At 39.2% G+C, this 13,687-nt stretch overlaps 1 protein-coding gene across 1 annotated transcript in view; it reads right to left on the bottom strand.

Moving 5' to 3' along the window:
• USP24 (ubiquitin specific peptidase 24) overlaps positions 1–13,687 on the bottom strand; it is a 61,655-nt gene that overhangs the window by 22,524 nt on the left and 25,444 nt on the right. The window contains 21 exon segments of the mRNA XM_039555838.1: positions 144–299; positions 577–736; positions 1,601–1,829; positions 1,983–2,078; positions 2,831–2,928; positions 5,260–5,415; positions 5,678–5,771; positions 5,913–5,998; positions 6,602–6,772; positions 6,851–6,949; positions 7,316–7,426; positions 7,586–7,652; positions 8,446–8,561; positions 8,745–8,798; positions 8,954–9,094; positions 9,999–10,075; positions 10,332–10,443; positions 10,946–11,077; positions 11,727–11,876; positions 12,490–12,597; positions 13,166–13,210. Of these exon segments, the coding sequence (XP_039411772.1) occupies positions 144–299; positions 577–736; positions 1,601–1,829; positions 1,983–2,078; positions 2,831–2,928; positions 5,260–5,415; positions 5,678–5,771; positions 5,913–5,998; positions 6,602–6,772; positions 6,851–6,949; positions 7,316–7,426; positions 7,586–7,652; positions 8,446–8,561; positions 8,745–8,798; positions 8,954–9,094; positions 9,999–10,075; positions 10,332–10,443; positions 10,946–11,077; positions 11,727–11,876; positions 12,490–12,597; positions 13,166–13,210 (2,458 nt within the window).

Genomic DNA, 13,687 nt, shown 5'->3' with positions numbered 1-13,687 from the left:
GAAATATTGTGTTTTTAGCTTGAGCTGTCTCAGCTAACAAAGCTACAAGTTTCTCACTATTTTTTTTTACTTGACTGTATCCATAAGCCTCCTCCCACCTGGCTTATACTCCAAATAGTGAATAATCCAATTTTTTTCCATACCTAGCTGCTGACTACGTAGCTGAAGGCAGGTTACTAAGAGAGACAAGGCTTCCCCAGCAATGAGAGCATCTTTGGTGGACACAGACTGCTGCCTCACGCAGATCCCAGCGTGCAGCGCCGTGGGCTCCCCTTCGCTTCCTGAACTGCAGTTACTTCCTGCATTAAAAAAACCAAACAACTGCTGTAATTCATTAATTCTTTTTCTGATGTTTTCAGCTTTTGGTCAGTTCTCTGCAATTTGAAAACTTCTCTGAATGCCCGATGAATGTACATAAATTTGCTCAGATTTTTTGTAATTTAATCATATAATGTCCCAAGCTGGAAGAGACCCAAGAGGATGAACATCCAAGGAATTCAGCTTCAAGCTCCTAAAATGTTCAATTAAGATTAAACCAAACGCTTTTAGATTGGTTTAGGGACACAGTTAACCCACCTGAGCTGCTAAGTCTGTTTCTAATCCCAGCAGGGATGAGACTGTTGCTCTCTTTGATGGGCTGACTACTTCCCACGAGGTCCAGGCGTCCCGCAGCAGCGGCCCACGAGAGGCGCATGAAACAAGCCACTGTGGAGGTGAAATCGTTCACCTCCATGGTCTGGAGGAACAAGAACCAGCAGTTACTTCTGTGCTATTCAACAATCTTTGTTAATCTCAGAGATAAGAGGAATGTATCTTTTGGATCACGTCAAATTGACATTTACATTTGTTTTCCTCTCTCTTCTCTACACAGGTTCAAGGCTTTGAGAGTCTTTTTGTTCCCAATGAGAGATTAGTACTGCTACCTTAGGAGAACTAATTGATTTTTAAATTCTCCATGAGGGTAGACACCCTTTTCACCTATCTGGAGTCAGGCATGCTGATTTCAGTCATTCAATCCATTTGGGAAGCACTGCCCAACAGCCTAACACAGCATACTTGTCACATTAGCTATGAAGTTTCTTTCAACTAGACTCAATGGGTTTTCAAATAACATTTTCTTAAGGTACTGAAACTCAAAAATTTCCTTTTTCTCCACAGTACCATCAAGCAAATTTAATTTTTAATGAAATTTTTTTTGAAAAAAAACCCAAAAACCAAACTCATCCAATTCTAATTCAAAGTATCATGGATTATAAAGCCGCAAGTTCAAACAGGAACTTTATCTTTTCAATTCACAGAAAATTAGGAAGAAAAAGATCTTAAGACTTAAGCATGACTGAAGATAAATCACAAGTAAGATTTCTGTATACATCTACTTCTTGTAAGCACTTTTGGGGTACTGCTTCCCTTGGTAGTGCCAAAATAATTTATGAGAATGTTAAAATTCAGTTCAAGACTGGAAAAGAGACTGATGGTCAAGATTTTCAGAGGCTTTTAAACGGAGTCAGGGCAAAAACCTGTATAAAAGACAGATTGATTAAAAATCCAGCTGCCACTGGAGATGACACTGCTACATCAAAATCATCAAACACTTCCTTACTTGTATGGCAACTCTTGCAGCTGGGATGATTTCTTCTACCCTGATGGAGGATCTGTCAGACACAGAGAGCTGGCGGTAGGAGGACTTCTCAGGAGTTCCACAGATGGACATCTGCCTGCTGGCCTGCCGGCTCACGTTGCGGAAGGGCCGTGAGGACAGAGCTTCCACCCCATCCTTAATGAAATCCTCATCCAGCAGGGTGGGCATTGTCTGGCCAACCAGCAAGAACCTACATTCACAGAGCAAAAACATCAGGCTTGTATTTGAACACTCACAGAGTGAATGAAACGTAACTCAAAGTACCAATTAATCTTAAATACTAAAAGCTGCACGCTAAAAGCCAACAAAGCAGCACTTTCTCTAATGAAGAGCAATTACATACCTTGCAAGTTGCAGGCAGATGGAATAGACTCCTTGTCTTGTCTCATAGTCTACCTCTGATGGGATGGAATCTCTCTGCATCACATTCACCACCAAACTTAAAAACAAATCAACAAAACAGACTCTGTTTGGAAATGTTTCACATTAGGAGAGCTGGAATTAATTTGTCTCTATCCTTCCTTCCTCCTATTCACTCAGCTGAGTCCCAGTTCAAACTGACTTCTTTGGAGGCCAACATCCTCATTTTCCCCTTTTCTATCTACAGATGGAAGCTTTCTGCTCCTGCTGGAAAATGCTTCAGGATCTCTTGGGCAGAGAAGTGCCACCGATAGAATTACTAAGAGCAAAGTATACTTGATAAATCTCACATAATCAGCATTGTCAGGTCCTCCAAACTACTCACATTGTGCCTCAACTCTTATCTGAAGGGTCTGGATTTTCAAGGCTGTAATTACAAATTTAATTTGGTTCTCCCTGCATGATCTATACTTTGACTGCTTAAAATGTCCACTGGTGTCTACACAGGGGAGTGCAATGTACACACTTGAACCTAAACACTTAAATGTCACCAAACCATCCAAATATAATCCAAACTTTAGTAAAAGCTACACTTCACAAGCTTACTTGTGCCTGATTTGATTTTGAGGTTTAACAGCATGTTACATATGACAGCTACAGCTGGTACAGTGTAAAACAGCCTTTACAGTGGTAAAACAGCCTTGGGTGGATTTTTTTCTCTGAAAAAGAAGCTGACAGGTGTATTAGTGTGCTACAGTGTGGAAATGGGAAACCACACAACTGCTAACTAAATGAAGTGCTACAAACTGAGTCAAGGTTTTGAAATCTAACCTCAAACCTCCTGCTCTGAGGAAGTTTTCACAGAAGGACTTGGCACAGTTTCTTGCCATTTCATCATCTGCAGTTGGCATCAGCTTGGAGCTCAGCACCTACAATAAATGAATAAATAAGCAGATGTAAACTACCACCCCTCAGTGTTTTTTTATGTGTTGAAGTTTGAGAGTGTAACAGAAAAAAAATCACTACAAATGAAGCTATTAATAATACACTTACACAAAGCTGTAGTCGGTAAAGAGAAATCAGATCTATCCAATAAATCTCAAATATTCAGTACATCGATGGCAATTACAGATGTTTATTCTGAACCAAAGGGCATTTTGATCTCATTGCAGTTTACAGGTTAAGGGAAAGGATGAAGTACATGGAATGTCATCTTCTGGTTCACTTGGTGCTCCTTATTAACCCAAATTATCCTTGCTTCCAGATTTTCAATCAACAGCATCCCACAAAACACCCTACATATGGCTTACTTACTGATTCACACCTTCTGAAATATAATTGTATTGCTATCATTCTGGTGTTCCTTTGTAAAAGATGGCTCAGGTAATTCTAGATGCCTTATGATCACCACCACTCTGTCATCCCCCTCCTGTTTTAAATCAGCACTAAACTTCAGAGTGGAAATCTCAGAAACATGGCCAGAAGGAAGTCCGTGGTCTCTGTGGGTCAGTTCTCATTTATGTTCATAATCCGTTTCACTTCACATAAAAAAACCCCAACACCCAAACAAACAAACAAACAAACCAGAAAAAAAACCCCACAAAAACCCCAAAACCATCAACCAAACAAACCCCAGCCCCTCCCAAAACCCCAGAAAACCCCCCAGATATTATTTACTTTCTTGAAAAGTCTCTTTGAAAGCCAACAATGCTGCAAACAAAATACATCTCTTCCAGGTTCACAGGTCAGAAGAATGTTTTACAGAGTTCCAGGCATGAAATCTTATCACCCCCTGGACATCTGCAGCATTCAATTTTCATCTCTTTCATATGTTCCGCAAATTTCCTGCGCACATTTTTTTCAGAAAGCAGTTCAGACTGGTTCCCACATTTTCAACAGATCACCAGCTGAGGGGATAAAAAAGTACATATTCCTTTTCCTGACAGAAACCATCTTCCAATGGGCTTGACTGGAGTTGAGGAATGAGTCCACTCATATAATCTACACATCTAATCCAATTTATTACTTCTCATCCCTTGCCAGAAAAGCAAGCAATTTCTGACTTGCTTTTATTACTATTTTCTCTGGCACAGAAGCAGCAGATAACAGTCCCATCCTACTGCAATATAACCTGTCAGTTCAACAAGACACCCTAAACGTTTACATTTGCTTTGAGTTGTAGAACTTGTCAACATATTCCAAAGACATAATCAAGTATCTTTCACTCCAGCTGTACAGAAAAGGGGGGAATCCTAAGGCAGGAGTGTGATGACAGTGTAGGAAGATGAAGAGCTAACATTAGACTGTAGAAACCTAAAGGGAAGCAACTACGAGACAATTCCTACAGTGATCTTTGCACACACCATGAAGGAAAGAGTAACTTTGTCTAATGTTCTGGAAGCAGCTGGCAAGCAGTGCTTCAACCTCAAGCTGTTCAAACCACATTTGTAATGGGCCCTTAGAAACAGCAGGACTTGCAAGTAGAACCAAACACTGTCCAGCTTTCAGTGTGCAGGTTACAGTGTCCTACCAGCTGAACTCCTGTACTCCTTAAAATCCATTTACTGAACTCTAGGAAAGAATCTTTACATGGTCCAATCCAGCATTTTGGCTAAAGCATTTAGGAGATGCTTTGGGGTAAAAAAGTTCTATGTATTCCACTCTACCTGTGCAGCCAAAACAGGCCAGAGGCCTCTTGGTGAAAGCCCTGCATGTTTGGATAGTGAAAATTCTTCCCAGCTGAATGCTTTGTAAAAATACTCCTCCATAGACAGAAAACAGGAGCACAGCACAGCACAGAAGTTTCTGACAGCACAGAAGTTTCTGACAAATTTAATCAAGCGAAACTAATTCAACTTAAAATAGCTCCCATTAATTTCTAAGTGCCAACTTGTTTTTAATACATATTTTTTATATATACACACACTAAAAATTGCATATCCAGAGACCTAGAGATTCAAGCAGGAATTTTACCTAAACACTAAGACTTTGATGTTTTTTTTGGTCCTCTCCACTTACTTCAGAACACTCCTTCCACCTTGCAAATCACATAAAGAGGGGCCTGGTTTCTCAGTAAAGTCTCTGAAGGGGAACTTTCTGTCCCTTTCATTCTGTGTAAGATTTATCACACACATAAAAGCAGACAGTGTCATGACATTTGCATTATGACCCCATCACAGTGGACTCCTGCCCAAAAAAACTTAAAAATACTTAAATCTTTGTGCTCAGAAACACCGAAAGAAGCAAATTTGTTTTCTTACCTCCAAATTGTAGAGCACTCTGAAGGTGGACATGCCTGGAGCAAAAGATCTGAAAAGACTTTCTAGTATTGAACTGGCACTGGGCTGATGTTGGTGTTTTGAAGACAAGGATGGGGATTTTGAGGACTGAGAACTGGATTCTGAAAGCAGTGTTTTCTAGGAGGAAAAAGCCACAAAAGAAATATTTTGAGATTCCTGTGTTTTGCTGTAATTGGGAATACATTTCTTATAACCCCTGTAATAACCCTCTCACCTCTGGCTGCTTGGAAATAAGTCAATAATGAACATTGACTTAACATGAACCTTATTTTGTAGTAGTTTCAAACCCTCTGTTATTATAATCTGACAGGGAATTTAAGAAACCTGATAGTAAAATCCTCTTTGTGTAGCTCACCATGATCAATTATTTAACCCATACCTTCCTTCCCAGGGAATCAAGCTGATCAAGAGCCTCCTGAATAGCTGGGTCAGTGGGAATCAGGAGCAGAAGTTTCCTCACTCGCAGTGTTATCCTGAAAAGAAATCAGAAGTTATTTGCACAAAATGGGCTCAGCCACACTAGCCTGGTGGGTGCTTGCACACAGTGGAGTGAGTACTCAAACTGGGCACTGGGAGCAGTTCTTCAACATCTAGCAACCATTTAATTTGCTTACCTTGGCTCCTCCAGGTTGGCAAGCTGGTAAAGCATATCAAACACATTACACACGAGAGCCATGACTACTCCAGGGAGGGATTTCTCCTGAGAATTAAGCAGAAATACAAAGGTCTTTTCCTCCCTTCTCTGTTACAGGTAAATTTAACAGAGCTCTTCACTGAAGCAAATGGCCCAGATGCCAACCTGGCCCACAGAAGTCCCAGCTACTTTCTAGGCTGAGACAACATTTAAATTTTTACATTATTCCATTTCCCCTTTAACAGTCAATTTTTGAAGTCAGCTGTTATGACAAGTAAAATACAAAGCAGACCAGGAGTGATCTGAACATGCCAGTTGATGCTTCTTAGTTTATTTTCATAGTTCAGCTTTATTAGTAATGAAAATGCAGAATTCTCTACCCTCAAAAAATACATAAATTAAACCAGATGGGTCCTGTTTGTTTAAAAGACCCTGCAGAGATGAATAAACACCGAGCAGGCTACCACAGGTGAGAGAGTACAGATTATAAAGTCCAACCTGCATGCACAAGGCAGTTGTGAATTTAGATGATTCGTTTCAATTGCAGTTTGAAAGCAAAACCAGATTACTAAAGATTGGATGATCTTACTGGAGCTCCTACTCTCTCCCCCAACTATCCCTGCTTCAGGAAAAATCTGAGGGAAGGCTTCAGGTCATATTATGCTGTACCTGTTCCATTGCATACGAGGAACTAAATACACTGCTGCTGTTGCTGGAACTGGTTGAGGAATCTGCAGAGCTCCCTGATGGAGTCCCACTTCCCGATGTTTTTACTGTAAGGATTTGTTCATCAGAGAAGCCCAGCTGGTGGAGTAGCTTCTGATCTTTGTTTACTGTTAGCTGCAAGAAAATATTTATCCTTAGTTCTGGAAGAGACTCAATTTCATAAAGAATAGGAATTCTTTGTAGTTAACATACCAGGCTGTCATTGGCAAATATCTGTATGTTATCCACAGGTGAATTCAACATCTTTGCTATCTTCCACCTGACACTTCCTACAGTTTCATTGCTATGAGCCTGTGAAATTAAACAACACTGGTTCAGTAAGTCTGCTCAAGCAGTAAATGCCAAGAAAAATTAAAGTCTTCCAAAAAGTCTTCCTGCACAGGGTGGCAAAAGTATTGCCCACAAGAGTGACAGGGCAGGGCAGCAGAGAAATGCTCTAACACCAACAGGACGCAAAAACCTTATTTTTTCCACCCTGGAATGATGATCAAAATACATTTGGTCCACAGGCACTTCCATATTCATATTTTTAACATTTTCAAGAAGAGTTTTCAAGCTGACTGGAGTCTTTATAACCATCTTACTCTATTTATAAAACCCACCAAGAGTGGCTACATAACCAACAGCCCATGGCACACACAAGCTGTGCACACCTACCTCTATGGTGAAGGTATCTTTGGTAGACTCATATGTAACATTAAGGGTTAAAAGATGTCCATGGAAAGAGGCACCATGAGGTAGAATAGTTCGGGGAACAGAGTAAAGGTCCTGCAGGAAGAGAAGGATGACAGTAAATACCACCCTTGAAAACGAAGACATTTCTGGGATGGTTGGTAACTAGGGTTGCATGTTAAAATAACTTTTACTGTTTTTAATAAGGTGAAAGTTGTGTTCTTAGCCTTGCCTAGAAGGAAATACACATCTTACCTCTATTGTTATCACGTAACGCTCTGCCAACAGCAGCAGTCTCTCAATTATTACAAGTTTAGTTGACCTAAAGATAAACATTGAGAACAAGAGTAACTTGTCTCGCACATTCATTTCCAACGCCCACGGGTAACTACCATGAATTGTCTGGTTTTGAAGGTACCTTCTTAAACTTGGAGTTAATTCAGCAAAAATGAACTAGGAAAACAGCCCAAGAGGCTTGTGTTGTACTGCTTGAGATGTTGCCAGCTTCAGAGGAAGCTCCATGTTTCTAAAGGTCCCTCCCCATGCTCCTGTATTTAAGTTACTCGTATTCAGGTATGACTAAGTAGGCTCGAGGTTAAAAACCCATCCTTTTCTCTCCTAATTTAAAAAGAACCAAAACCAAGCTCCATTGCCCCAGAAATACTACGTGATTAATATGCTGGTAATAAAAATAAACCTGTGGCTGTTTTTGCTTTGTTTTGTTTTTTTTGGTTGGTTGGTTTTGGTTTTTGTGGGGTTGGAGGCAGGGTGGTTTTTTGGTTTTGATTAGTTGTTTTGGGGTTTTTTTGGTTTTGATTAGTTGTTTGGGGCTTTTTTGGTTTTGATTAGTTGTTTGGGGCTTTTTTGGTTTTTTTTTTATTTCTACTTGGCTTTGTTTTACTTTGTTTCGTTGGTTTTTTTTTTTTTTAATTTAAACAGAGGTTTTTCCAAATCTCTGGAACCTCTATTACATAGCAATTGGAATATTCAATTGAGAAACCACCAGAATATACAACTACCCATTACTGAGAATTTTAATTAGCACTCGAAATCTCGTGGAAAGCAGCTGGGAGCAAATTATTCCTTGATATTGATTCCTTGAGAGGCTGGCCTACCTGTAAGGAGACTGAACTGATGTTGCCACTGTAGGCATAGCAGTTGCTGTAAGCATTTTTGTAGCTCTTGTAACGGCGTGTGTTAGTGTTGGACCGCCGAGTGCAGAGCTGGCTGCCTGCAACAGAGCAGAGCAAGGGCTGCTTTACAGGGACAGTCAGGATGTCCTGGAAAGCTCAGAGGACAAAAAATATTCGTGGAAAGAATTTTTTTTAAAAAAATGGAATTAGCATAGACAATTATTCTAAGATACAGAACCAAAGGGATGTAGGAACAAGAATAATTAAAATTTGCCCTTTACCTCTAATCGTGTGTAGCAGTCAGCAATGAATTTCTTGTGCAGTGATACTGAATCCTGAAGATAAAATGTACAAATTAATTACAACTTAAACTAATATCATGGGAAATACTCATAAACTACCTAGAGCCCAACAAATTAAACAGCTGAACATGCAGAGTATCAAGACTCTATGAATGTCAAAGCACATTTATGTACAAATATATGCCTACCTTTTTCAATCTAGGAGTTAGATTAATATAGCTGTAATTTATTATCAGTTGAATAGCTTCATTGGCAATTTCTTCATCTGGTGACTCCATTGCAATCTTCCAAATGAAATCCATTCCTATTAATTCCAGTTTTTCTACGCTCTACACAAGAAAGAACAACAGTAAAACATGACTGGATTTCTTACACAATAGTGAGTTGAACCACAGGGACAAAACTGTCTTACATCTTGTTGGAAAAGCACCTTTTGATTAAAACTTAAAAATTTTCTTTCCCATCCAACATGCTGCCAAACTTTGGCATAGTGTTAAATTAAACCAACTGCTGCACATCTGTGTATTTATACAAGAAAAAAATATTGTTTACTAGTGGAAAAACACATTCCAAAGAACAATTCCAAATCTCAGTCAAGCCAACTGAAAAATTAAAAAATTTAAAAGCATGGAGAAATTTAATCTAGAATGGAATTTGTTTCAAAAAAGTCAACATGGTAACTAACCACACAATTAATCATCACAAAACATGCTATGATCCTTGGCAAAAAATTCTGCATTTGAAGTAAGTTCTCTGTGATAAAGATCTAAAACGCCTATGGAAAACTACTTAACATATAACCATTAATTTAACAAAACCATTGAAGGATCAGAGTTAAAAATTATAGTAGGTTAGAATTTACATGTGATAAGCCTAACTCCCATGCAAAGAAGAAAAGTAAAAAATAATTTAAAAACTACTTTCCCTGCTAGGGAGAAGGAAAAATTGCATACTAGAATTCATGATTACTTAAAAAAATAGCTCAGTCATTCCTCCTGCAAAGTCTTACAAACTACAAACCAGCTTCCAGCTACCAATTGCTGAATTTTAAATGTTGAAATTGACTCTCCAAGTTTTCGCTTCAGAATTTAACAGTGCTAATGCTACAAGGACAATCTGCACGTTTATACAAACACGACCATGTCAAACAGCTGCTACACAATCCTCATTTCACCTCCTCCTGTTCCTAAGAGGCCACAGGGAGGACACAAGAACTTGCCAGAACACACTCACCAGCTGAGTTCCTTGCCTCTTCAGGCGATGGTCACACAGGTTCACATTTTCAAAGAAAGTCTTAAATAAACTAAAACCTGTAAGTGAAAAAAAAATGTGCAGATTTTTTATTCAAGTCAGGTTTAGTTTCTATGCTTTTTTAAAAAAATGAAGACACCAAATACAGGGGACAAACTTTTCCTTCTACAGCTAATAAAAACCAAAATGATAGAAAAAGACTCCATTATTATATTGATTTATAGAACTGGTTAGATGTTTGATTTGAAGGCTTTGGAAGCAAATTTCTGCTATATATTTCAACCCCAAATCTGTTCACCAAAGCCACTTTCTTACCATTCATAGTAATTTCATATGATTCCAGTTTAAGAATTTTCTCTTTGAAGAGCTGTTGCTGTACATCACTCTCCAGATCATGCTGCCCTTTTGTAAACCACTCAAAGCACATCTGTGAATGAAAGGCAGATATATTTTTTACCCCACTGTCACATCAAATATTTTAGTTTTATACAGCAAACTATGTCAGACACCACAGTAACTCATCTTGTAGAGGTTTCATCAACAGCAAGAGGTTCAAAATCTCATCTCCTGGTAACCTCACATGTTATAGAGACTGCATTGCAGCTTTAGGGTACTTCATAGTCACTTTCCACACAAATAATGCTGAATGTCTCTTGTGACTGCACCAACCTCCACGTACCCCTTTTCAAACCAGCATCTCCAACTAATCTCCCAGCCAACATCCCTCTTCCAGTCAAATTTAATGTTAAAAGAGCATCCTGGCCATAAGTGAACCCCTCTGCTGCTCTAGCCTACACAAAGCATAAAATGCATGACAAGTTTGTGTTTGCTACTCATACTCCACATGTCTCAACAAACACACATGCTGCTCATGATCCATTAAAATTCCTTCTGCAACCACAGAAACCGACTTTTCAAGTTTTTCTTACCTCTCGATCCAACTCACAAACGTCTTGGCCAGTTACAAGGCATTCCCAGATCTCCCTGGCACGATTCCAGCCCAAATAAAGGGTGGCTTCTTGCAGAAAAAATGCCAAAAATTTTAGATGTGCCTCCAAATACTGAGAAAGAGGAAACAAAAACTCAAGCTTAAGACTTTTCTTTCTGAAACAAGAACTCTGAGCATTCATTTCTTTTTTTTTTTGCAAATTTAGTTGTCAAACAGTACACTTCAAAAAGCCTGGAAACAAAAACTGTTTGTGAGATTTATTTTTATTTTAAACATACTTTGTGGCTACCTTTCTAAAAACAAACAAACAAACAAATCCGCTTGGATTTGCTCTTACTTTGCTGGTGGGGATATTATTTGACACTAAGTCAAAAGTAGCATGGAAAAAATGATTATCAAAGCACTAGCAACAAACTGCTATTTGCGTGTGTGGCTTCTATGTGCTAATTAGCAAATCTGTTTCAGGTATTAAGAGCTTCACAACACATTCAAGGGATTCACCTCTACCAGGAACTGAAGCTGGTGAAGAAGCTGGAACAGGCTTGGAGACAACAGATCCTAGGATGGGGAGATCTAGCTCTCCACCAGGTAAAGACGTGGCTAAGGAACTGTCATGTTTGCACAGCTTTCCTCTGTATAATAACAAGGCTACAACAAGCCTTCCTAGATAAATATTAGAGCTATTTATAAATAAAAAACTAGAGTAATTATTCACCAGTGAATTTCAAAAAATGAAACAACAAGGTAAAGAAATTTGGTACCTCCCGGTAAGTATATCGGCCATCCACCAGCGTTGCTCCAACCAGCCCTCCTGGGCCTGCCACAGATGCAGCCAAACGGTGACAAGATATCAAGCTTCCTGTCACCAACTTCACTATTTCAAAGTTCTTCTTTAAATCTTGAATAATGCTCTTGGCAATAAAATAAAAAAAGAGAAAAGATGTTTTTAAAATAACAGATAAACAGGGATGTGCATACAGCAGTCTGCTCTTCTACAGACATGCATCAGAAGGAGTCATGTTCCCCCCTCAGAGTCAGCTGTTCCCCTTCCAAGCACCCAACCCCCCTGATGTTTGTGTTTTCAGTATGTGCTGAAACACACGTTCTGCAGATTGCAAAGTCCCACACCTCCACACAGCCACTCTACAGCACACATGATTGCTGGTAGTTCAGTCTGTTTTCCAAGAGTCAATGTCAATTCAATTACAAAGCAGTTGGTCTAAACATTAGCCATTGTTCATTTCTTAACACAAACATGCCTGTTAATTATTCTACAAAAAGCTGAGAATAAAATAAATTAGTCCTGACACAGCAAACAGATTTATATGTACACACACACACACACACACACACACAAAGGGACAGCACAGCACCTCTACTCCAACAGTTTATGCTACACCGCTAAACTACTTTTAGAATTGTTTATTAGCTAATTTATTTTTTTTTTAATTCAAACTTCCATGTTTGACAGAGCTACACAGACACAACAAAGGCTTCAAAAATCTTGTCAGCATATAGCCTTACCTTGTCTTGTTTTTGGTAAGTTTGCTTAATAAATGAACGTGTGATTTCATGGAGCTGACGCAAGGCTGGCACCACCCACACAAACTGAGGATTATTGTGCTGGGACGACTGGTAGCAGGAAAGGTAAAAACAATTACACATGTGGTACATGCTCAACAATAGATTAACTTTCCTCTCAGACTCCTGGAAGCCTAATGATATCTGATAATGCTGCTGTTCCAATACAACAGCTATCACCTCTGCTGGCTTCAGTTACTTGCTCCTGCTCCCTTTTTGAACACAAAGTGCCCTTCTTCACTTTCTACAAGAAGTCCCTTGATACAAACATTTGCCATTTTGCTATCCCTATTATCAAGCCCAAAAGTACCAGCTCCTTGCTAGAGTACATGCAAATTAAGTAGCCAAAAAGAACTCAATTGCACCAGGGAGAGATGATAACCACCACCTTCCTCAATTATGGGAGATGAAGCACGTCTAAAAGGGTAAAAAATGGCAAATCCAGTCAAATGATGTTACTTACTGCTAAAGCAAGAGCAACAGAAGAAAGAATCTCAACTACTACTGAGGCTTAAGAGACATGAAATTTCTGATTGGTGCTGCAAGCAGCCCCCGATAGGAAGCAAAGGATACTTAAGCTGCATTTTGAAAGAGATCCTACAAAGAATAACCCTCCTACCTCATTTTTAGAACTGCTCATCACTTTTCTGGGAGGCTTCATTTTCTGTAAAGTTTGACCACACAGACCAGTACTGAGGTTGCTTGTTCAGAGAAGTGATGTCTGGTTTAAATACTGACAACACCCAAATACCACCTACACACTCAGAGAGGTTGAAGGAACCTGCCCATAACAGACAGCTCCGCACTTGAAGACTCCCTCACAAATTTGAGAAAGCTGCCTTAACATTACATTCCCTCCCAGTTTATGTCTTTGTTTCCCTAATGAAGGGAAATAAGAACACCATGTATTTTAGAAGTCTGCTGTATGCTTACCCCAATCCCTTCTAGATTACAATTACAGCTTTTGTTAGTGTTTCCCACTGCAGCACCTCTGTAAAAGCCCTTGCCAGAATATAATTAAAAGGAATGAGATTAGGAAAGCATAAGAGGAGATCCAAAAGAAAAAAACTACAACTTTCACAGACATTGAGAACCCAAAATTTGAAATCCATATTCATGAACACACAGAGAAGTGTGATCA

Source organism: Corvus cornix, chromosome 8 (genome assembly GCF_000738735.6).
Source record: "Corvus cornix cornix isolate S_Up_H32 chromosome 8, ASM73873v5, whole genome shotgun sequence".
Lineage (NCBI taxonomy): Eukaryota > Metazoa > Chordata > Aves > Passeriformes > Corvidae > Corvus > Corvus cornix.
This window is presented reverse-complemented; position numbering and strand designations above follow the sequence as displayed.